Raw genomic sequence first — 24,159 nt, 5'->3', positions numbered from 1 at the left:
CAACCGCCGTTAAACCTCATCGAAGAAGACTTAGATATTGAACATTTGGAGGAAAGCTAACTTTGCTTTGAATGAAGAGCTGACATATCGTTGTCAAAATGGCGATAAAACCTCCCGTTCTTATGAACGCCGTTCCCCCGTATGGGCATGTTATTGCCAACGAGAAGTGGAGAAGCTCAGTCCTCGTGCAAAGTTTGAAAGGTAACAGTAGCTAAGTCTCTTGCCAGAGAGTAGCTACAGTAGCTAAGGCAACTAAAGTTATTATATTAACTAACCTGTGGCTAAGGGTTGGCTAGCTAACGTTAGATAACATTGTAAACAAATAACTTAGCCAGCCCAACTTCAGTCAGTCTGTATTTACTTTATTAGTTACACATGTCGTTGAAGTTACGTTACATTACAACTGAAATACATTTTACAGACCAGTTTAAACAAACAATCGATACACTAGCTACCAGTAGGAACAAACAATCGATATTATCAGCGGACACACAATGTCGCTTCATGTCTGTTTTAATATAAGACATGACGATTAGATAGTCAATACTGAGTGATTGTAAATAAAGTCTCTTCTCGTTTGTTACATTCTGAAAATGGTGTCGTTGAATTCCTGATTTCAGGAACTGGAAGTGTGAAAACAATATTTGAAGAAGAACTTGGCGTGGTGGACTTTCATCTATCTAACAAGAGCTGCATCTTGTATGTCTCTGAAACTGACATTGTGGCTGGAAACAACTACAAAAGAAAACTTGTTAGGTTTAGAAATGTAAGTCTACTTTTGGTGTTCGGCACTACACTATTACACTACTACACACTTGATTATGCTGCTACATTCTAATGTATAGAATGACTGATATAATATTTTAATGTACATGCTACGTCTTCCATTTTTCCTTGATGTTCTAATCTTCTCCCCTCTCTGTTGCAGGCCAACAGCAGCCTCCAGGGCATAGTGCTGGTGGAGAAGACCCAGCTCAGCGAACAGTACTTTTCTGCCATGCAGAAGTTTGTGGTGTTTGAGCTTGGTCTGACACTGCTACCTGTTGCCAGCCAGCTTGAAGCCTCCCAGCTACTCACACAAATAGTAAGTCATACTTTCACACGAGAGAAAACGAGTGAAGAGTTTTGTCACATGTGCCAAATACAACAGGTGTGGACTTCACAGTGAAATGTTTGGTTATTAGCCCTTCCCAACGATGCAGTTTAAAAATGATAATAGTCTAACCATGTATGATGACAGTTGACTAATGAGTTGTCCTCTCCTCTGCAGGTGCACGGAGAAAGTAAAGACAACCCGTTCCGCAGGAGGAGTGTGTCTTGGCTGCTAGACCCCTTGATCATGTCCCTGGTTCAGCAGATCCCTGGGGTAGGGAAGGTCAAAGCCATGGCCCTGCTCCAGCACTACTCCAGTATCCACCAGCTGTGCAACGCAGGAACGCACGAACTGGAACACATCGTGGGCCAGGCCACGGCTCAGCACATACGCAACTTCTTCCACGACCCATTGGTCTGACTCTGACCAAACGCCACAGCTCATTGACAAATCAATACTTGTTTTATGTTCAAGTGTATAAGGAGGGCAACAGTGAACCTGACACAATGCTGTAAAGCAAGAGACTTCCTTAGTTGGAAATCTAGTGGAATTTATAGTTTGTTTTTTCTTCACATCTCTATGATACAAGTTTATACAAACAGAATGCTTTGGTGCCTCTCTGTGTAATGAAAAAATGTATTGCAGTTCTTGTGACCCATGGGCCTATAATATGGGTCAGTGCTATTAGGGATCCTTGGGATATCCCTACCCTTAACCCTAACCCTTACCTAACCATTGTAAATTGAAACTTCAATGAAGGGGTCCCAAGGATCCTCAATATCATGTGTTGCACAAGACATCACAGAGCTACATTGAAAGTGTGTGTGTAACTGACCACAAGATGGAGTAGAAGATGCTCTTTCCTCATCCAGAACAATTCATAAACTTCCATTGGAATAAATCAACCTTAACCAAGGACTGTTTTACTTGAACTGATTGCAGGTGCAAATGGTAATACAATATGGGTACCTTTTCCAACTGAGGTTAGAGCCTACAAGGAAACCTTATAACTTCAATGAAATGGCAGATCCCCTGGCTTAGTTCAATCCAATCCATTTGCACTAAAGCATTCCGCCTCAATGAAGGCACACTTTCTTGGCACAGCTGTCAAAGGCCTTCTTTCCCAACCACAGTCAGGACTGGGTTTTATACCATTCTGTCCATGTGACCTGGGTTGGCTGCGTGGAGCTTTCCCTGGCCAGTGACTTTTCTCTGTGATGCCATTCCATCCCTTCCAAATCCAACAGGAACTAACACTGGCATGCTGGCCAAAGCATGAATTGACTGAATGAATTGACTCCTACCTCAGCTCCCCCATTCTTAAGAACTGGAACTACATTTCTTCCCCCAAAAATTTACTTTACTCATTTTGGGATCTTATGAGTGTTAATGCATTTGGACAGGACAGACTTTGTTTGCTTGTTTATTGATATGGGCTCCTCAGTGGTGCAGCGGTTTAAGGCACTGCATCTTAGTGCTAGAGGCGTCACTACAGACCCTGGTTCGATTCCAGGCTGTATCACAACCAGCTGTGATTGGGAGTCCCATTGGGCGGCACACAATTGACCCAGCGTCGTTAGGGTTTGGCAGGGGTAGGCTGTCACTGTAAATAAGAATTTGTTCTTAACTGACTTGCCTATTTAAAGGTTAAATAAAATATCTATTTCAATTTTGTGCTTCATCTAAACTTTTGACCCAGTGTGATGCTGTGAACGTTTGCGTTTCACAATGAGATAATACCCTGCTGGCAGTTAAAATGCAGTCTAACCTACTGGCAGTTAAAAAGCATTTGGTTGAAGAAGTCTTCTCTTTGTTTTTATCACTCCTTCCCTCTGTCCACCATCCAGTTACCCAGAGTGGCTCCTGTGACGTATTGGTTTTCTGCTCGGCTTCCTCCTTTAAGCGTCGCAGCACACTGCTGGCAGTGTTCGTCTTTCCTCCCTCCCTGCCTGCACACAAAGCAGCTGGCCGTTTTATTGGCCTTCTAACAGGATCAGCTGAATCCAGGCCCTTTATTGTGCAGTCTGTGGTGTTAGTGAGAGAGGCAGAGAAAAGACCTGGTACGACTGCACAACTTGACTTCCTAAATTCCACTAGGGTCCTTTAGAGAGGAAGGGAAGCATGAAGAAGGCCGCCTTTGGGATGCGTGCGCTGGTGGAGCAGAGGCGTGAGCCCTCCTCTTTGGGTTTCCTCTCCCGGACAGTTCAAATGTGGGCTCTCTCATCAGGAGGCTGTTCAGAGTTGCATCAATGTAACATGACAGGCTAATTTTAGAAACAAGACAACAGAGGGGCAGAATTGTGTGAATGGGAGTGTATCTGGCATGAAATGTACACAGAGGAGAGTATTTGCTAAAATATGTTCACAAGTAAATTATAAAGCTGGTACATGATTTTAATGATTTTTTTTTGGGGGGGGGGGGTCCCTGTCATCCATATGTTTTGTATTCTATTTATGCTATTTTTTTCCCCTACAATTGAAAATAGTAATTATGTTGAGGATGATTAGGCTACTTTTATTTGGAGTCCGTTTGTACTGTAGTAGTAGATAAGGCATAGTAGGTGGTGTGTATGCTTGTTAAATTCATTATTGCATTTGCTCTTTCATCCCCTATAAAATATTGATCAGTTGGTCAATAATTTAGTATACTCTATTACTCCATAATGGAGTGCTTATGTTCAATGTGGTCACAGTTGTATAGTTTTATTTAACATGTATTTTCTATGACTGTTTGCAATTCACAAGATGTAATACTCTGATAGTTGAGGACATTGATGAAGAGAATGTGTGTACTCTGAAAGGAGGGCATGAACACTGAGCAGTCGAGATTATGCACACACAGTTGTGTTCAAGATGGGGGGTTTACTCAATTTGGAGAGTTCACCAAACTATGATGTTTGCAAGCCTCAGCTAAAAAGCATGCCATCCTATCATGTCCGTTATTGAAACAGAACATTTGGTATAACCAAATATTTATGGTGAAACTATGGACTTCGAAGTTCGAGGGGATCTTCGAGTGAGGTTGAGTGATTGTACGAAAAGTCCTGCGCAGCGACGCTCAAGTACTTGATGGGCCATGGCACGAGAGTGGGGTAGTTAGCATTCTACCCTGGACAGCGGCAGATTATTGCGCAAGCGCACCCTATTCAGTGTGCATCAATACCGTGTGTGAGTTCAAGAGAGGGATTCGAGAAAGCCTTTGATATGGTTGCAGACATGGATGGAGGAAAGCGGAAAAGAAGTATCTGCTCACGGCAAGAGCCGTTGGCTGCACTGAAGATCTTGAAAGATGGGAACAACAAGCGTGACGAAATCCCCGATAGAGTGACTCTGAAAAAAGAAATAGGACTTTTAAGCGCCTGTACAATAATCATAGGTAAGGTTGGTAAAAATGTATTGCATTTTAGAGACTTAGGGGGTGTTTGTTAATTGTTTTATTTGAATGCGCACTTTATAAAATAACGTTGTAAATTTGCTATTGACAACATTTGCCCTTACTGAATGAAGTTTTCCAACGATGGATTATGTAGGCCTATTATTCAAGTTAATATCCTATATTTAGTCACAAGTTTAATGTTTAGAAATAGGCCCATCTTCTCACCTGTGATGCTAAGAATATGGTACTATTTGATCTGATCGTGTGGTAACATGACAAATAAATATGTGCATTAAATATCTACCTCAATGCTTACGTGGCCAAAATATATTAAGTCAGTCAAGTAGCACATTGGTTGTCAAGCAGAAGCAAATGTTCTGCTGAAGCAGAAGAAATGGCAGGGACTGCTTTAATAAATCTAATCTGCTTGTTGAAGGGTGCAAATTAAGATATAAACCCAAGTGTCACCTACACAGGATTGGAGAGTAAAATAATTGACATGTAATCTGATTACAAAAAACGAACTAACCAGTTACATTACCAGGAAGAAATATTGTAATCAGATTACAGATACTTTTGAAAAACTAGATGGATTACTTTTAAATTCAGAAATGTTCAAGATGTTTGCAAAAAATACATTATGACACCTTTCTGTTTTCGCAATGACATTCAATTCAGCATTGGAAAAAAAATAGCAAATTTAAATTTGTTCCACCTGAGGGAGTCCACAAGTCAGAGGCCACTACAATGACACACCACATGTGTTAGATGGATCCTCATCAGGCCAAAGTAATCAGGTTACATGACTGATTTGGGGTAATCCCAAAATATCGCTACTGATTTACAGTAAAGTAAATCCCACTATACAGTTTGGAAGATGCATATGTATCATAAAGTCAATTTTAGGTGGTTTTGGTTTTCAGACTAATGATAAATATGCTGAAGATTTCAGCATGCTCTGTTGCCATTATTACATATGTTCTGACTTGACTGTTTACATTTGTTTTAGAGTTACTGTAAAATGGTTATTAAACTGAAAGTCTAAAGTGTAAAGAATAGGCCTATGCTCTATGCCATTTCTACTGACAGTTATGTTTTTCAATTACATTTCCTCACAGCAGGCCCCAACCTACTCTAGTGGCTTTTGATAAGTTACATTAATTAAACTTTTTTTCATCAAGATCGGTCCTGGAGAAAAAAGTGAAAATCCCTTTGACTCCTGGAAGGTCTGTTCCACCACAGAATGCAGATATTTTTTATTTAACCTTTATTTTGACAGGGAGTCATGCTGAGACCACGGTCTCTTTCACAGATGAGCCCTGTATACACTTCAATATACACTACACACACCACTATACACCATATTATGCACATCAAAACACAAAAAGCAAAACACAATCATAGGAAATAGTACACAAATTGATGCACCAATGCGTGTGTGGAAGAGAAACACAGTACAGACCACCAACTGTGATTGGACAAATTGAGCAATCCAGACCAGGAAGTCTATGCTGGCATCCACCCTGTTGTTTAAAAGTTATACATCCCAGTATTAGCATTTCTGACAGAGGCACAAACCTAAATGAAAGCCGGCCGTGTAGAGTCTAGAAATAATACAGGAGATGAGTTGAATTCAATTCTTGCGGATGGCTCATGCCTGAGCTCGACAGTTAAGAGTAAATAATTTATGTCCAGTTATGTAATGGAGGTCTGTGCCACTTGGCTGCCTTCTGCTGTGCTACTCTGAGTGCTCTACCCTGAATGTGTTGGTTGGGATACACTTGGTCTGCGTCTAAAATGGCACCCAATTCCATAATGGCACTACTTTTCAACGGGGCCATTTCCATTGGACATGGTACAGCCATATTGGAACCCAGCTCATTTTATTACTTCAATGAGTGTGGTTGATGTTGAAGCAAGCCTCTTGAGTTAGATGGTAGCACTTCCTACTTTGACTGCTTGATCTCCTGTCTAAAGCTCTGTTCACTCACATCAACAGTATAATTGTTCCATTTCTGAGGTCCGCTGTGGACGATGTGTTAACTTGTAATGATCGTCAGGGAGGATATTTTTCTCAAGTATATCTGAAGAGAGAGAGAGCCATATCATTTCAGGGTTGATGTGAGGATAAATCAGTGAGTACCCTTTAGCTAGCTCAATCGGAAGTGTATAGACCAGATTATATAATATCCCCACTTTCTACACACTGCAATATATCTGTTGTTTAGATCTCAATGAATTGTTTAGTGTTTTTCTTTGTTTTTCTTTGAGGACTTGGAGGCATCTGTTTCTTAAACTAGAGACTCTAATGTACTTATCTTCTTGCTCAGTTGTGCACTGGGGCCTCCCACGCCTCTTTCTATTCTGGTTAGGGCCAGTTTGTGCTGTCCTGTGAAGGGAGTAGTACACAGCGTTGCAAGAGATCTTCAGTTTCTTGGCAATTTCTTGCATGGAATAGCCTTCATTTCTCAGAACAAGAATAGACTGATGAGTTTCAGAAGAAAGTTCTTTGCTTCTGGCCATTTTGAGCCTGTAATCGAACCCACAAATGCTGATACTCCAGATACACAACTAGTCTAAAGAAGGCCAGTTTTATTGCTTCTTAAAACAGAACACCAGTTTTCTACTGTGCTAACATAATTGCAAAAGGGTTTTCTAATGTTCAATTAGCCTTTTAAAATGCTAGACTTGGATTATCTAACACAACATGCCATTGGTGATGGTTGCTGATAATAGGCCTCTATACGCATATGTTGATATTCCATAAAAATCTGTCGTTTTCAGCTACAATAGTCATTTACAACATTAACAATGTCTGCACTGTATTTCTGATTAATTTGATGTTATTTTAAGGGGCAAAAAAATGTGATTTTCTTTAAAAAACAAGGAAAATCTAAGCGACCCCAAACTTTTGAACGGTAGTGTACATTTTTAAACAATATTTACATTGCTTGTTTTTGTGTATATACATTCTAGTAATACCTTCTCCCTCTCCACAGGGAACATCATAGGTTCTGGAATCTTCATATCTCCTAAAGGGGTTCTAGAGCACTCGGGTTCAGTGGGTCTAGCCCTGATTGTGTGGATACTAGGGGGATGTATAGCTGCCCTGGGCTCCCTCTGCTATGCTGAGCTGGGGGTCACCATCCCCAAGTCAGGGGGGGACTACTCCTACGTCACAGAAATATTTGGAGGCCTTGTTGGGTAGGTACCTCTGTCTCCCACACCTACAGTTTATTTCACACCCAATGTGTATAGTTTGCAAGCTGATTATGAAATATGTAACATTAGGTTGGATCAATGCAGACTACTTTGGGAATACATTTTTAATTGATACTTTCATGTGCTTTTCTCTGTAATGAAATTCACATGTTGTTGATGTAGCCTATGCATTACTTTTTACACCAAATACAATTCTGTTCAATTCTGTTTCTTTCCCATCCTAGGTTCCTTCTGCTGTGGAGTGCAGTGCTCATCATGTACCCTACCACCCTGGCTGTCATCGCCCTGACCTTTTCTAACTATGTCCTACAGCCTGTCTTCCCAGACTGTGTCCCTCCCTACATGGCCACACGCTTGCTGTCAACAGTCTGTCTATGTGAGTACTGCACCGTGTGTCTGACTGTGTGTGTGCGTGCATGCTTGTGTTATGTTTTATGGGAAGTTTATCTGGTGCAACAGAGTCAAATATATCTTATGTAACAATTGCCTCTAAGCCTTTTAAAACTCTCAGAGAGGAGGCAGGAATATTAACATGCATGGTGTGTCAAATAGAAAATGGAAGGGGGAGACGAATATTAACATGCATGGTGTATCAAATAGAAAATGGAAGGGGGAGACAGGGATATTAACATGCATGGTGTATCAAATAGAAAATGGAAGGGGGAGACAGGAATATTAACATGCATGGTGTATCAAATAGAAAATGGAAGGGGGAGACAAGAATATTAACATGCATGGTGTATCAAATAGAAAATGGAAGGGGGAGACAAGAATATTAACATGCATGGTGTATCAAATAGAAAATGGAAGGGGGAGACAGGAGGGGGAAGAGTGAGCCAGAAAGTTAGGGAAACAAAGACTGATGAAGAGTACAGTTTCTAAAGTATATATAAAATCACCCCAATGGGCAAAATATGCCATGGGATGTCCTAGTGGCCTAATTCTCTGGTTGTAAATTAGTTTTAAGTTCTTTATCAAGGAGACATTTGGTTTTTAGGTGGTTATAGACATCCTTTTATTGGTCGCTAAAAATACATCTAAAAACATCCTTTTACAACGAAGTTGACTGTGACGCCACAAAAGACATTCGAATGACGTCACTGCAACCATTTTTGTGAACCTGAAGGAACTTGGACTTAAATTCAATGTCATGTACAGTGTATGTCCCATTCGCTAAAGTTAGAGCCAATTTTGTCGCCTGTGATTTGTGTATTGCTTTTCACAGGGTTGCACCCCTCACTCTGTCTACAATTTGGACATGCTAGTATTACTAATTACTTGGCAACAAGCCTGAGGGGACCTCCACTGTACCTCCACTGAACCCCATGAAGTAGAGAGAAAAAAAAATCCCCATTGTACCATGATTGAGCTGCGGAAAAGCCAACAAGCCAACAGCATTGTGGCCCATGTTTTTTTTTATTGTGTTCCTTGCTTTTAGGGGCCATTATTCTCACTTGTTTTTTGGGGGACTGGATGCCAAGGATCTGGAGAAAACGTGAGCTTTCTCTCAGCCTCTTCAGGGACCTGCCCGCCTGTCCTCTCTGGGTTTTGTTCTGTTGCATCGGAAGCGGTTTGTTTTGGGGGCCTTGACACCTAGCCTTTGTTTGTGAGAGCCAGGCCACCATGAGAAAGAGAGGCAAGCCAATGACAGTGATGGACGAGGTGAAACAATCGTGTCCACCCCTTTGCCTTACCATTTCCCACATTCCAGTCTGCCATGGCAACTGCTAGGCCGCTGCCGCCCGACCAACACCATGTGTCCAGGCGTGAGCCCTGACTGACTGGGAGAGAACATGTCACATTACTGTGCACCTCACGGCTTGCCTGGCATCCCTAATGCCACATTCCGATTGGGCGAGAGCTCCCCTATGTGAGGACAAACATGACTTTTGACTAATCATTGTTGGTAACTTTCTTAGGCTACCATATTCTATACCTGGGTTTAAATAGTATTTTGTTTTCTCAATAAATGCTTGCCTTAAAGTAACTGTCCAGTGTTTCCAGATTTCTATGAAATATGACCTATAATTAATTATAATATGAGTGAAATAGTTTTCTTTACAATGTTTTTATTATTTAAGTATGCTAAAAAACAGCTTTTCTGTGTTAGAATGGTGTGGGCGTACCCCAACAACAGAATGGTGTGGGCGTACCCCAACAACAGAATGGTGTGGGCGTACCCCAACAACAGAATGGTGTGGGCGTACCCCAACAACAGAATGGTGTGGGCGTACCTCAACAACAGAATGGTGTGGGCGTACCTCAACAACAGAATGGTGTGGGCGTACCCCAACAACAGAATGGTGGGGGCGTACCTCAACAACAGAATGGTGTGGACATACCTCAACAACAGAATGGTGTGGGCATACCTCAACAACAGAATGGTGTGGGCGTACCTCAACAACAGAATGGTGTGGGCGTACCCCAACAACAGAATGGTGTGGGCATACCTCAACAACAGAATGGTGTGGGCGTACCTCAACAACAGAATGGTGTGGGCGTACCCCAACAACAGAATGGTGTGGGCGTACCTCAACAACAGAATGGTGTGGGCGTACCCCAACAACAGAATGGTGTGGGCGTACCTCAACAACAGAATGGTGTGGGCGTACCTCAACTACAGAATGGTGTGGGCGTACCCCAACAACAGAATGGTGTGGGCGTACCCCAACAACAGAATGGTGTGGGCGTACCCCAACAACAGAATGGTGTGGGCGTACCTCAACAACAGAATGGTGTGGGCGTACCTCAACAACAGAATGGTGTGGGCGTACCTCAACAACAGAATGGTGTGGGCGTACCTCAACAACAGAATGGTGTGGGCGTACCCAAACAACAGAATGGTGTGGGCGTACCCCAACAACAGAATGGTGTGGGCATACCTCAACAACAGAATGGTGTGGGCGTACCTCAACAACAGAATGGTGTGGGCGTAAAACAACAGAATGGTGTGGGCGTACCCCAACAACAGAATGGTGTGGGCATACCTCAACAACAGAATGGTGTGGGCGTACCTCAACAACAGAATGGTGTGGGCATACCTCAACAACAGAATGGTGTGGGCATACAGAGAATGGTGTGGGCATACCTCAACAACAGAATGGTGTGGAATGGTGTGGGCATACCTCAACAACAGAATGGTGTGGGCATAAACAACAGAATGGTGTGGGCGTACCCCAACAACAGAATGGTGTGGGCAGAACAACAGAATGGTGTGGGCGTACCTCAACAACAGAATGGTGTGGGCGTACCCAAACAACAGAATGGTGTGGGCGTACCCCAACAACAGAATGGTGTGGGCGTACCTCAACAACAGAATGGTGTGGGCGTACCCCAACAACAGAATGGTGTGGGCGTACCCCAACAGCAGAATGGTGTGGGCGTATACTGATCATAAAAAATATTAATGCAAGTCGACTTTCAAAAGTCCGATTTTCACTGGACAATTACATTAAAGTATTTGTGTGTGTGTGTGTGTGTCTGCAGTGTTCCTGACCTGGGTGAACTGTTCCAGTGTACGTCTGGCCACCAGGATCCAGGATGTGTTCACGGTGGGGAAGCTGGCGGCCCTGGGTCTCATCATAGTGGTCGGCCTGGTGCAGATCTGCAAGGGTGAGACACACACACTCACCCTCTCTCTAGATTGGTTTTTATTATAGCAATCCTGGGACATGCAAGACGTTGTGCAACTGAAAATGAGTAGTAGGTTTCTTATTTAGCAAGTTCAGATAGTACCTCCCCGTTTCGGATTGCTTTCTTCGGTTTTGTGTCTACTGAACATGACCCAGGTGCCGAAGGTCAATAGCACCTTTTAATGTTCAAAGAGACTATCAAGCTATTTCCCTAAAACAGCCACCCAGACATTGATGGTGAATTTGTACTTCTCCAGGTAACTACGAGGGACTGACACCTCAGGTGGCCTTTGAGTTCAGCACGACTCCCTCGGTTGGGCAGATCGCTCTGGCTTTCCTTCAGGCCTCATTCGCCTTCAGTGGATGGAACTTCCTGAACTATGTCACAGAGGAAGTGGTTGAACCGCGACGGTGAGCTTCTGGTTCACCAAACATTATTTTCCTTTGCATTCTATTCTATTCTGTTTATCTATTCTATTCTGTTTACCATGCAATCAACACACAGTCTCATATATCATGCACTGTTAGAGAAATAAGAAGGCAGCTGATATGCAAAATATAACTCTATAGAATGTAAAATTGCAGGATATCACTTTTTTTTCCTTAGCAACATGTTCATTGATATAACATCACAACATACAACTATGCATCACTCCACAATGCTTGCTTTCATGCATTCACAGCCGGACTGCATATTCAGTACACAGCATTGGATGCTTTTACATTCTATAGAGTTATATTTTGCATATCCGCTGCCTTCTTATTTCTCTAACAGTGCATGATATATGAGACTGTGTGTTGATTGCATGGTTTGTATACAGTGTAGATTACCTCATCAATGGTTTGTGTACCGTGTGGATGACCTCATCGGTAGTTTGTGTACCGTGTGGATGACCTCATCGGTAGTTTGTGTACCATGTGGATGACCTCATCAGTAGTTTGTGTACCGTGTGGATGACCTCATCGGTAGTTTGTGTACCGTGTGGATGACCTCATCGGTAGTTTGTGTACCGTGTGGATGACCTCATCGGTAGTTTGTGTACCGTGTGGATTACCTCATCAGGAACCTACCTCGTGCCATTTACATCTCTATCCCATTGGTGACCTTTGTGTACACGCTCACCAACATCGCCTACTTCTCCGCCATGTCACCCGAGGAGCTGCTGTCATCCAATGCTGTGGCTGTTGTGAGTAACGCTGTTCGCTTTGCTTTGCAAAATGACAAAAACTGCATTGCGTACTGTACTTTAATGCTGCCCTTATTTGATTTATTGACCTTTAATGAATGTTCAACACAATGCATGTTTACATAGAGATGACCTTTAACTTGCTGTACATCAAGAGTTATCCCTGGCTTGAATTGTGTCTTAAATGTAAACCTTCTTGTTCTGCTGCAGACATTTGGAGAGAAGCTGCTGGGGATGTTCTCTGTCATTATGCCCATCTCTGTAGCCTTGTCTACGTTTGGAGGCATCAACGGCTACCTCTTCACATCTTCTAGGTGAGGGGTCAACCCCGGTGGATGGTGTCCTCTAGACTGGCTTTGTCTCAATCCACAAGGATGCAGCCTTTGATTGAGACACAGCCATAGAAACAGAGGCGTGTGTGTGTTTTTTAAGTAAATTTAATGTTTATAAGCCCTCTAGGTTTTTATTTGTCTTTCTAGATTGTGTTTCTCTGGGGCCAGAGAGGGACATCTACCCAGCCTGCTGGCTATGATCCACTTTAAGAACTGCACCCCTATCCCTGCTCTCCTCTGCTGCGTAAGACTACCTAACACTACTACGTCTCTACTGTATGTTTTTTTTCTTAAACGACAATCAGTGGCCAACATGCAGGTCCTATATCCCTCTACCTTATGTCTTCAATAACGGTCTCTCTCTCTCCCTCTGTCTCTCTCCCTTCTCTCCCTCTGTCTCTGTCTTGCAGTGTACTGCCACCATTGTAATCCTGTGTATAGGAGAGACACACAACCTGATCAACTATGTGTCCTTCATCAACTACCTCTCCTATGGAGTCACCATCGCAGGCCTGCTCTATTACCGATGGAAGAAGCCCAAACTTTACAGACCAATTAAGGTATTATTAATACAGGCATGGTTCAATCATGGCCCCTCAGATAAATGATTGACACAGTAATTGACAAAAAATAACAAACTACAGCAACACAGTGAACCTGTTCTCATCACCTGTTGAAAACAGAGTAGAAGCAGCTATTTTCCTCTGTCCTCTTCACTCGGGTGATTCATTGGAAGGTGAGACGTCATGTTGACTCTCTCTTCATTATAAAAACACAATCTGTTCTCATCGACCTGGCCAAGGCTTTTGACTCTGTCAATCACCGTATTAGCCTTGGTTTTTCTATTAGCCTCAATAGCCTTGGTTTTTCTAATGACTGCCTCGCCTGGTTCACCAACTACTTTGCAGACAGAGTTCAGTGTGTCAAATCGGAGGGCATGTTGTCCGGACCTCTGGCAGTCTCTATGGGGGTACCACAGGGTTCAATTCTCAGGCCAACTCTTTTCTCTGTATATATCAATGATGTCGCTCTTGCTGCGGGCGATTCTCTGATCCACATCTATGCAGACGACACCATTCTGTATACTTCTGGCCCTTCCTTGGACACTGTGCTAACTAACCTCCAAATGAGCTTAAATGCCATACAACACTCCTTCCGTGGCCTCCAACTGCTCTTAAACGCTAGTAAAACAAAATGCATGCTTTTCAACCGTTCGCTGCCCACATTCGCCCCCCGACTAGCATCACCACCCTGGACGGTTCCGACCTAGAATATGTGGACAACGATAAATACCTAGGTGTCTAGCTAGACTGTAAACTCTCCTTCCAGACTCATATTAAACATCTCCAATCCAAAATCAAATCTAGAATCTGCTTTCTATTTCGCAACAAAGCCTCCTTCACTCACGCCGCCAAACTTACCCTAGTAAAACTGACTATCCTACCGATCCCCGGCGATGTCATCTACAAAATAGCTTCCAATACTCTACTCGGCAAACTGGATGGAGTTTATCACAGTGCCATCCGTTTTGTTACTAAAGCACCTTATACCACCCACCACTGCGACCTGTATGCTCTAGTCGGCTGGCCCTCGCTACATATTCGTCGCCAAACCCACTGGCTCCAGGTCATCTATAAGTGTATGCTAGGTAAAGCTCCGCCTTATCTCAGTTCACTGGTCACGATAACAACACCCTCCCGTAGCACACGTTCCAGCAGGTATATCTCACTGATCATCCCCAAAGCCAACACCTCATTTGGCCGCCTTTCCTTCCAGTTCTCTGCTGCCAGTGACTGGAACGAATTGCAAAAATCGCTGAAGTTGGAGACTTTTATTTCCCTTACCAACTTTAAACATCAACTATCTGAGCAGCTGTACATAGTCCCTCTAATTGCTGCAGCTGTACATAGTCCCTCTGTAAATAGCCCATCCAATCTACCTACCTCATCCCCATACTGTTTTTATTTGATTTATTTTTCTGCTCTTTTGCACACCAGTATCTCTACTTGCACATCATCATCTTCTCATTTATCACTCCAGTGTTAATCTGCTAAATTGTAATTATTCGCTCCTATGGCCTATTTATTGCCTACCTCCTCATGCATTTTGCACACACTGTATATAGACTTTAGTTTTACTACTGTGTCATTGACTTGTTTATTGTGTTATTGGCTTGTTTATTGTTTACTCCATGTGTAACTCTGTGTTGTTGTCTGTGTCACACTGCTTTGCTTTATCTTGGTCAGGTCGCAGTTGCAAATGACAACTTGTTGTCAACTAGCCTACCTGGTTAAATAAAGGTGAAATAAAATTAAATGAAAATAAATCCCTTCTCATCAGGTAAACCTACTTGTTCCTATCACCTACCTGATGTTCTGGGCCCTGTTACTGGGCTTCAGCCTGTACTCTGAGCCTGTAGTGTGTGGTGTTGGGCTGGTCATCATGCTCACTGGTGTACCAGTCTACTTCCTGGGGGTGCACTGGAAAGCCAAGCCCAAGTGTATCTATGACTTCATCGGTGAGTGTCCTCTTGAGTCCTGCAAATACATGCTTGTTTTAGTAATCCTGGCCTCTTTCTTTGCCCCCCAAAATATCTGAATTTCTGAATTCAACCACATATTTTTAATGGTATTCAAACTCCCTAAACCCTATATATAACAAGTATCAAACCATTCTTTATTTAAGGAGACCCAGATATATGGCATTTAAAAGGAATACTACGTTAGTGGTCTGGTCAGACACTTTTTTGTGATGCTAAACATGGGACCTGTTTTCTCACAGAGTCAGCAACCTACGTGGCACAGAGGCTGTGTTTCGTGGTCTTCCCTCAGTTCGACCCCATCGAGATCAGTCCAATCGAAGAATGGCCCGACAAATCTTCTGACACTCTATCTAGGAAGTCTTAAACTCTTTTTGCCTTCTGAAGTATTTTTCTTTTTGTATATTCTGTCACTGTATGAGTACAGACACGGCCCGTTCCTTATAGTGGAGCCCCTTGTCTGGTCTCTGGTAACCTCAGACTCATATCCATTTCTTTACAGCTAGGTGGAATTGCCTGCATTTTGATGCATGGGCCACTTGCAAAAAAATGTATTATCTTTTTGTACTAAGTCGTCAAGGACAACAAGCTAATGGCAACAGTATCACATTTTGAAACAGACTTCATATGCCCTAAGGAAGTATTTGAGCCTTTGGGTTTTAATTGACCTAAGATTTACTGTGCATCATTGTGCCTTTTAGGGGAAATTGTGTACCTTATTAACAAAAATGTACCTTACCTATTATTTGAATTTGGAATTTGCTTTGCTTTGTGTGTTCCTTATGAGAATTTGAAAAGCACTGTGGTCTTCCATGTTCTGCTTCTTGCCAGTTGTTAATTTGCCACATGTCATGACTTCCTCAGATTTGTGAACATATTCAAAACTATCTGAACAAAGACCTCAGAGCCTTTGACTGGAATCCTTTGGAAATTAATCTCTTTAGCCAGCAACAGCCAACAACATAGATGTGTTCTGATTGTATACTGCTGCATGATAGATGATTGTAGTTGATAGTTGAGTGTCACTATGTTTTTACAGTAATTAGTTTGTTTAACTTTTGCCATTGCCTTTAACACTACTGATTATATTTCATATACTGTAAATACACGACAACTGTAATGTTCACAGCTGACATAATGACCCAAACACCAATTTATACCGATGTTATGTGGAAGTAAAACTGCTCACAAAATGCTTGCTGGACTTTAATGCTTGTTTCTAAACTAAGATTCTAATATCAAGTTAACTTATTTTCTTTTCTATTCTCTACCACACTTAAAACTAAATGCTGTGCTGGTAACCTGACAAAAACATACAAAAGGCCTTTGCTTTTCCTGTGGTGCACTGTACTGCCATTCCATTTATTTTCCCTAAACAGAGCTCTTTAACTGATATTGTGCTCTTCATATGACCAGGCCCTTGACTGTTACTGTAAAAAAAAAAAAAGATGATATGTTGCATTTCTTTTGAAATTAACATACATTTTAAGTAGCCTAGATTTATAGATATATACTGTATTGTAGTAGATATATGGATACTGTACTTGATACCACACATTACTCAAGGAACATATTTAATGCCAATAACCAGATAATGATGTAGGTTTAGGATATCATTATGTAGTTTGTTAGTACTACGTGAGTCTGTGTTGTCTCTCCAACAGCTGCCATGATCATTAAGCCAGTCAGGTAAAACACAGTGCTTATGCAAGATTTATTACTACTTTATATCCATTTTAGTTCATATTTCTAGAGCAGTCTTGATATGAAGAGCTTTTACACTGTAAATTATTTGTAAAGCATCAGGTGTTTACAATGGGTTCAGTACTTGGAATGTTAACTGGAATGTATTTTAGTGCACTTTTTTGTAAATGAGAAAATGACAATAATACCACAATAAATCAAATACCTGTCGGAAATGAATGACTTCATGCTTTGTCTGCTTTGTTTCATTGCCATTATCATTTATCATAATGTTGCACTCACTATAAAGTATTCAACTGTTTAAATTTGCCAATAATGTACCAGTAACTGCCAGCCAGAGAGAAAATGTTTAAAAAAGTATTTATATGTGGCTTTAAAATATTGTAGCTTATAGTGTGTTTTACGTTCATCAGGTTTACACCACCGGTACAGTTAGGTATGCAGCACACAACACACAAAGGACCACTTTAGCACAACGTTACTCGTAGTGAATTTGTCTGTTCTATGCAGTAATTTCTATTCCAAATCGGCGAGGTTTGATGATGCAAGATTTCAAACAGGAAGTAGAGTCAACACGCGTTCCGGGGGATCAAATGAAGACCACTATAATGTACTTTCTGTAAATGACGGTGAGTTATTTTGATTATGGAGTAAAAACAGGATATCGTAAGTGCCAGATGTGTGTCCTCCAATTATATTACCAGCAATACGTTAGATCTGCCACGTTTCTCTGGTTGTACGCAAATGAACAGCGACACCAAACATGTTTGTCAACGCAGCTAAAACTGTCTTTGGCTAAAGCAATGCTGTTATTAACCCTGATTCGTATAGAATTACACCCACCATTCGTTGTTGATTACTTCACATAACCTAACCTCTTCACCAATATGAGACTCAGGACATGGACAGCTTGTTGTAATAGCTTTGCCTGTTTTCTGTTTCCATTAGAACCAGGCGAATAAAGAAAATATGACGGCCAATACAGTGGGTAGACTGTGTTTCCGCAATGTAAATGCACTGGCACCTATGGTGCGTGTTGGCACCTTACCAACGAGACTGCTGTCCCTGGATTATGGTGCTGATATTGTGTACTCTGAGGTAAGTGTCAGTGGAGAAGGTGTGCTTCATTTTATGGCTTTGGGGCAATTGACTGTTGTCTTTGATTACTGTGTTCAATCCATTTTTTTGTATGTTTTGTAGGAGTTGATTGACATCAAAATGGCACAGTGTCAGAGAGTTGTCAATGGTAAGTTTGTCTCACCTACCCTACTACAGTCCTTTGATTACTGTTGTTGTAACAACTGTCACTGTGAGATGCTAGTGTGTGTGTGTGTGTGTGTGTGTGTGTGTGTGTGTGTGTGTGTGTGTGTGTGTGTGTGTGCACACGCTGTGATTTGCAGAGGTCTTGGAGACGGTGGATTTCGTGGCTCCTGATGAGAGAGTGATGTTCAGGACCTGCGAAAAGGAGAAAGACCGTGTTGTCTTCCAGATGGTAGGCTATACACGAGAGCTTTCACTGTCTGCAATGTTTCATTAGAGGAATTGGAGGGGGGGGGGCTATTGAAGTCAATATTTGACATAGACAGGACTCATGTCCTTATTTATTCAACATGTCAAAGATGGGACCAACATGACTATGCCTCTTACTGTTTCTGCAGGGAACTGCGGACCCAGACAGAGCACTGATTGTGGCGCGACTAGTGTGAGTCTTGAACATTGTATTTCTGTTGTTCATCTATTCTTTCTGTTCCATTTCTACTGGTATATAGGAAGAACATGTAAGCATATGTTGTCAGCAACTGAGGTCTAGGTTGAGAGGCACTACAGTCTGTTCTATGGTCCTTATAGGGGGACAGAACTAGTGGTGTCTGGTATAGGGGGATAGAATACCTCACAAGTGAAAAGAAAAGCCTTATTGCCCCTTGGCACCTGTTCTTCTATTTTCCTCTTTGTAATGTGTAGGGAGAATGATGTGGCTGCCATCGATGTGAACATGGGCTGTCCTAAGGAATACTCTACTAAGGTGGGCTATGAGTGACACAGTCAGCAGCCAACAAATAGTCAATGAATGGTCAGTCAGTTCAGACCTAATATAATGTTCACACTAAGGTGACTGTCTGCTGACCCCTCACTTCTCTGTATCTCCTGTAGGGTGGGATGGGAGCTGCTCTGCTCTCAGACCCCGACAAAATCGAAGCGGTGAGTCGTCAATCTTCTCCCCCATCAGAAAGCTAATTGAATAGAGCACTGTTGAGAAATAATATCTATATTTTTGTCATCTCTCTTTTTCTAGATTCTTAGAACACTTGTGAAAGGAGTGTCCAAACCAGTGACATGTAAAATCAGAATATTGCCCACAGTAAGTTTTAAAAGGACAATGCCTTTTCTACAGCAATTAGATGGGTGTCATGTGTTTTGAGCCAAATTCATTAGTCTTTTGACCTCACTTGTTAAAGATTACATTCGCCATTAAAATTGTACTTGTGAGGCAGACTGACTGACCCCTGTGTTTATGTGTGTGTTCAGCTGGAAGATACTCTTAGTCTGGTAAAGAGAATTGAGAACACGGGTGTGGCAGCTATTGCCGTTCATGGCAGGTAAAGTCCTGTTCTTATCATACCCTTTGTTACACTACATGATCAAAAGTTTGTGGACACGTGCTCGTCGAACATCTCATTTCAAAATCATGGGCATTAATATGGATTTGGTCCCCCCTTTGCTTCTATAACAGCCTCTACTCTTCTGGGAAGGCTTTTCCACTAGATGTTGGAACGTTGCTGCGGGGACTTGCTTCCATTCAGCCACAAGCATTAGTGAGGTCGGGCACTGATGTTGGGTGATTAGGCCAGGCTCGCAGTCGGCGTTCATCCCAAAGGTGTTCGATGGGGTTAAGGTCAGGGCTCTGTGCAGGCCAGTCAAGTTCTTCCACACGGATCTCGACAAACCATTTCTGTATGGACCTTTCTTTGTGCATGGGGGCATTGTAATGCTGAAACAGGAAACTGAAACAAAGGGGTCCCAGACCATTATTCCTCCTCCACAAAACTTTACAGTTGGCACTATGCATTGGGGCAGGTAGCGTTCTCCTAGCATCCGTCAAACCCAGATTTGTCCGTCAGACTGCCAGATGGTGAAGCGTAATTCATAACTCCAGAGAACGCTTTGCCACGGCTCCAGAGCCGACGCTTGGCATTGCTCATGGTGATCTTAGGCTTGTGTGCGGCTGCTTGGCCATGATGCTCCCGGCGAACAATTATTGTGCCGACGTTGCTTCCAGAGGCAGATTGGAACTCGGTAGTGAGTGTTACAACCGATGACAGATGATTTTTACATGCTTCAGCAATCAGCGGTCCAGTTCTGTGAGCTTGTGTAGCCTACCACTTTGAGGCTGAGCCGTTGTTGCTCCTAGTAGTATTCACTTCACAATAACAGAACTTATAGTTGATTAGGGCAGCTCTAGCAGGGCAGAAATTTGACAAACTGACTTGCTAGAAAGGTGGCATTCTATGACGGTGCCACATTGAAAGCCACTGAGCTCTATAGTAAGGCCATTTTACTGCCAATAATTATCTGTGGAGATTGCATGGCTGTGTGATCGATTTCATACACCTGTCAGCAACGGGTGTGGCTGAAATAGCCAAATCCACTCATTTGAAGGGGTGTCCACATACTATTGTATATATATTGTATTTTACATTCATCTGATTTTAGATGCTTGATTTTGTGTAAAGCTAGTGATTTATAGAGACCCAAACCTTTTTGTGGCTCATTTTCTTTTTTGGTGTTTTGCATATCCAAATTGATTTGTGACTGCCTCTACTTCCTCAGGTTAAAAGATGAAAGACCAAGACACCCTGTTCACTGTGACTTCATCCAGGCTATAGCTGAGGCGGTGTCCATTCCTGTCATCGCTAAGTGAGTCGCTCTGTCTCTCTCAAAGGTGTTGTGAACACGGAGATAAATAAATTATTATGTGACTGACTGTCCTTGCCTTCGACACTTACTGTATTTTGTGTAGCGGAGGTTCTCTGGACAGGGTCAAAGCCCACGCTGACATCGAGGAGTTCCGGAAGGCCACCGGGGCGTCCTCTGTGATGGTTGCCAGGGCGGCTATGTGGAACCCCTCAGTGTTCCGCAGTCAGGGACTGCTGTCTGTGGAGGAGGTCATGGAGGAATACCTCAAATACGTGAGTCTACCGCCCTCCGTCCACTTTACCTCACTCTGCAGGAGACCCACTGTGTTAAAATGCCAAACTCAGCTATCACTTTCATATTGTAGATTGACATATTGTGGTATGACATAGGAAAGTTACCTAGGTAATCCAAGGCTTGTTTTTTGATCTGATAATGACGCAATCACAAACTACAGGGAAGTTAATCAAAGATGACTTGCCATATGCCAACTTTACCAAGCATAAAATACATTGTGTCATGTTAGAAGCCAATTAAGAAACATTTGTGCTTTTTTTATTTGTAGGCCATCCGCTACGACAACCATGCCTTCAACACCAAGTACTGCCTCTGTCAGATGCTGAGGGATAAGGTGGAGTCTCCACTGGGGAAGCAACTCAAATCTGCCCAAACCAACAAAGAGATCTGGTACATGTATTTTGAATCATGATGTCAGAGAACTTCAGAATTCCAGTATTCTATTTAATTTCCTAGTAGATGTAGTTCTATTTCATATATTATTCTATTGGTGAACCTTTTTGGTAATAAGTACTCAAAGATTGTAGTATTGGTACTCAAGTTTGATGTTTGGGTATTTAACTCTACACCTGTGTTTTCCAGTGAGGGATATGGGCTGCAGGAGTACTATAAGAAGACCCAGGCAGAACTACAAGCCAGAAGGGAAGCCATCCAAACCAACCACAATCACCCCAACCAGCCTGTTCTAGATGGTGATGTCACCACAATGCATGTCAAATTTGAACGGTTTGTTCTAAGGCCATTTGGAACTCCTCTTACACATCTCTCTCATCGGGTTACATCAGCTCTACTCTGTCTGGTGGATGATGTTTAAGGGATGACCTGACCAAATTTGCATAGAAATTTAATTTACAGATTGTTACTCTAATTGAAAGCAATACTAAGAAGCTGTAGATCTGTTCTATGTGCATTATTTCTATGCTCCCTGTTCTTAAGTTTAGTTTTTGCATCTTGTACTGTTAGTTTTGTACACCAGCTACTATATTTTTGGTTATGGAAAAGATATGTCACAGCGGTTTAGATGGTTCAATGATTCTCTACACAATGGCTGGTGGTTTTGTCACAATTTGAAATTAGGCGAACTCTTAGAATTTCAGCAACCAGGAAACGGCGGAGCGATTTCTGCATAGTGCACCTTTAAGATCATTGGTTTATGTCTAGTAAGTCACTAGTTGAGTTGTGTAGGCGGGTAGTGGGAAGTCCTGTAATATATTACTGTGAATATTACATATTGCACATATTATTATGACTGTACATAGTATGATGGATGTGTGATGTTGGTGTGTCAGGAGGGAGTACCCTGGAGAATTCAGCCCTAAGATGTTCCTGCTGGAGTGGAGCCGCAAGGAGAACTTAGAGCAACCACGATATGAGACAGTAAGATGACCACTTTAGATTAGCCATGGTCTTTCAACATACATGTCAAAACCAGAGTGCATTTATGTGTAGTGTGCCTATGTGCATTGTGTATGATGTTATCAGGTACAGCGCTCTCAAGACCGGGCCTTCCAATCCATGGTAACAATGACAGGGAAAAAGTACAGATCCACTCTGTGGTGAGTTAATAGTGAAAGTGTTATAGACATTTTAAATGTTAGTCATTTAGCAGATGCCAGTGTTAGTTCACAAAAGGCTTAATTCATTTTATTTCTATTTATGACCAAGTTAAACCCTGGGAAGTTAAAGCTTGATAACACTGTTATAACACACAATGCTTAAAACAGTGTTATTTACTCATACAAATGCTAAAGTACACTGTATTCACACATAAAAACACATTCTCTTTTATAACCATGCAGGGAGAAGTCAAAGAAATATGCAGAGCAGGCTTCTGCTATAGTATGTCTACGTGTTTTGGGGCTACCAGAGGGGCGGGCTGGTGAAGAGTACTCTGGGTTGGTGGGCAAGAGGAAGAGGGAGAAGAACAATGAGATGCCAGATGAGGAGGACACCACTACATACTTTGGAGCCAGGAAAAGACACCTGTCTGAAAACCCAGAAGAGCAACGGGTCACCAACTATTCCAAATAGTGTACTGCACAAGACATGCACAGCCTGACTACTACACTGTGTAACAACTGTGTAAAATTATTGCTTTACGACCGCAATAAGACAGCATGTACCTTTTATATTAAATGGTGACTGTTTTGCAGCAGGGGTCAGCTCTTACCATGGGGAATGATTGATACAGTAGCGGCCATATTATTGTGAGATTGAGACATGGCAACGAGTAGTGTACAGTGTCTGAGATATTCTGTCAGCTCCCCCCCAAATAGTCAAACAGACATCAGCATGAGGTGTTCAATGCTATTTATTTTTTCTCCTGGATTATTTTGTTTAGTGACAACAAGCCTGTTTGGTGTTGGTTTGCAGAAAACATGCTCTGCATGGGATTATTAAATGGCCCCATTATTATTTTATTTTTTGATCAACCAAACTGGTAATCGGATTAGTTTACAAAGAAACCGGTCCAAATGTGTAACAAGACAGTTTGTCAGGCTACTTGAAATCATGCATTCTGCTTACTCTTGCAATATTCAAATGTTTCTTCTGTAAAGTCACAATAGAAAACCACTTATCAACTTTCTGCACTACTCATATTGACCAGAAGCAAGTTTTTATTTTATAATTCTTGACAGGAGTGTATGTACAGTGTAATGAAATCTGCCAGAGGAGGGCGGCACAGGAGCTGTATAAAGAGAGTTAATTTTCTTAGGCAGTATTTATTGCACCATTGTCTCACATGGGACCTTACAAAATTAGGAAAACTTGCTTTTTATGTTTTCATCCTAAATTAATTGGTTGTTGCTCTTTCACGTTAAACAATAAACCTTTTTGTTGATTGTATACATTGACAGTTGGCTG

General features: G+C 42.1%; 3 protein-coding genes across 4 annotated transcripts; all 3 read left to right on the top strand.

Moving 5' to 3' along the window:
- Positions 1 to 2,008, top strand: faap24 (FA core complex associated protein 24). Its single transcript, XM_024380349.2, has 4 exons — positions 1 to 201; positions 621 to 766; positions 929 to 1,084; positions 1,271 to 2,008. The coding sequence occupies exons 1-4, from the start codon at positions 99 to 101 to the stop codon at positions 1,511 to 1,513; spliced, it is 648 nt and encodes a 215-aa protein (XP_024236117.1). The 5' UTR covers positions 1 to 98; the 3' UTR covers positions 1,514 to 2,008.
- A 678-nt stretch (positions 2,009 to 2,686) lies between these two features.
- Positions 2,687 to 17,296, top strand: slc7a10b (solute carrier family 7 member 10b). Its single transcript, XM_024380015.2, has 11 exons — positions 2,687 to 4,469; positions 7,469 to 7,673; positions 7,916 to 8,067; positions 11,178 to 11,303; positions 11,581 to 11,734; positions 12,387 to 12,510; positions 12,721 to 12,824; positions 12,990 to 13,086; positions 13,253 to 13,402; positions 15,183 to 15,360; positions 15,624 to 17,296. Exons 1-11 carry the CDS (start codon positions 4,298 to 4,300, stop codon positions 15,746 to 15,748), a joined length of 1,587 nt encoding a protein of 528 aa, XP_024235783.2. The 5' UTR covers positions 2,687 to 4,297; the 3' UTR covers positions 15,749 to 17,296.
- Positions 17,297 to 17,594: 298 nt separating this feature from the next.
- dus2 (dihydrouridine synthase 2) lies at positions 17,595 to 24,141 on the top strand. 2 transcript variants are annotated; one of them, XM_024380016.2, is made up of 16 exons: positions 17,595 to 17,714; positions 18,034 to 18,183; positions 18,286 to 18,331; positions 18,486 to 18,577; positions 18,744 to 18,787; positions 19,048 to 19,108; positions 19,237 to 19,284; positions 19,379 to 19,444; positions 19,612 to 19,682; positions 20,914 to 21,000; positions 21,104 to 21,272; positions 21,563 to 21,684; positions 21,877 to 22,020; positions 22,584 to 22,671; positions 22,777 to 22,850; positions 23,094 to 24,141. In XM_024380016.2, the coding sequence occupies exons 1-16, from the start codon at positions 17,709 to 17,711 to the stop codon at positions 23,323 to 23,325; spliced, it is 1,500 nt and encodes a 499-aa protein (XP_024235784.1). In that variant the 5' UTR covers positions 17,595 to 17,708; the 3' UTR covers positions 23,326 to 24,141. The 2 variants fall into 2 exon arrangements, with proteins under 2 accessions (XP_024235784.1, XP_024235786.1); XM_024380018.2 differs by lacking the exon at positions 23,094 to 24,141 and having other exon boundaries at positions 22,744 to 22,835.
- Positions 24,142 to 24,159: the final 18 nt, after the last annotated feature.

The sequence above is a fragment of the Oncorhynchus tshawytscha genome, linkage group LG19 (assembly GCF_018296145.1).
Source record: "Oncorhynchus tshawytscha isolate Ot180627B linkage group LG19, Otsh_v2.0, whole genome shotgun sequence".
NCBI classification, from domain to species: Eukaryota; Metazoa; Chordata; class Actinopteri; order Salmoniformes; family Salmonidae; genus Oncorhynchus; species Oncorhynchus tshawytscha.
The sequence above is the reverse complement of the archived record's forward strand: the minus strand, read 5'-3'. Positions and strand labels throughout refer to the sequence as shown.

What these genes read in the sequence shown, in the direction of transcription:
- faap24 (XM_024380349.2), top strand. Translation starts at nt 99, where the DNA reads ATGGCGATAAAACCTCCCGTTCTTATGAACGCCGTTCCCCCGTATGGG. An exon ending in CCTCGTGCAAAGTTTGAAAG is followed by an intron (nt 202 to 620) that starts GTAACAGTAGCT and finishes TCCTGATTTCAG; the next exon opens with GAACTGGAAGTGTGAAAACA. An exon ending in CCCAGCTACTCACACAAATA is followed by an intron (nt 1,085 to 1,270) that starts GTAAGTCATACT and finishes TCTCCTCTGCAG; the next exon opens with GTGCACGGAGAAAGTAAAGA.
- slc7a10b (XM_024380015.2), top strand. Translation starts at nt 4,298, where the DNA reads ATGGTTGCAGACATGGATGGAGGAAAGCGGAAAAGAAGTATCTGCTCA. An exon ending in CATCCAATGCTGTGGCTGTT is followed by an intron (nt 12,511 to 12,720) that starts GTGAGTAACGCT and finishes GTTCTGCTGCAG; the next exon opens with ACATTTGGAGAGAAGCTGCT. An exon ending in TCCCTGCTCTCCTCTGCTGC is followed by an intron (nt 13,087 to 13,252) that starts GTAAGACTACCT and finishes TCTGTCTTGCAG; the next exon opens with TGTACTGCCACCATTGTAAT.
- dus2 (XM_024380016.2), top strand. An exon ending in CTGATATTGTGTACTCTGAG is followed by an intron (nt 18,184 to 18,285) that starts GTAAGTGTCAGT and finishes TATGTTTTGTAG; the next exon opens with GAGTTGATTGACATCAAAAT. An exon ending in CTAAGGAATACTCTACTAAG is followed by an intron (nt 19,109 to 19,236) that starts GTGGGCTATGAG and finishes TATCTCCTGTAG; the next exon opens with GGTGGGATGGGAGCTGCTCT.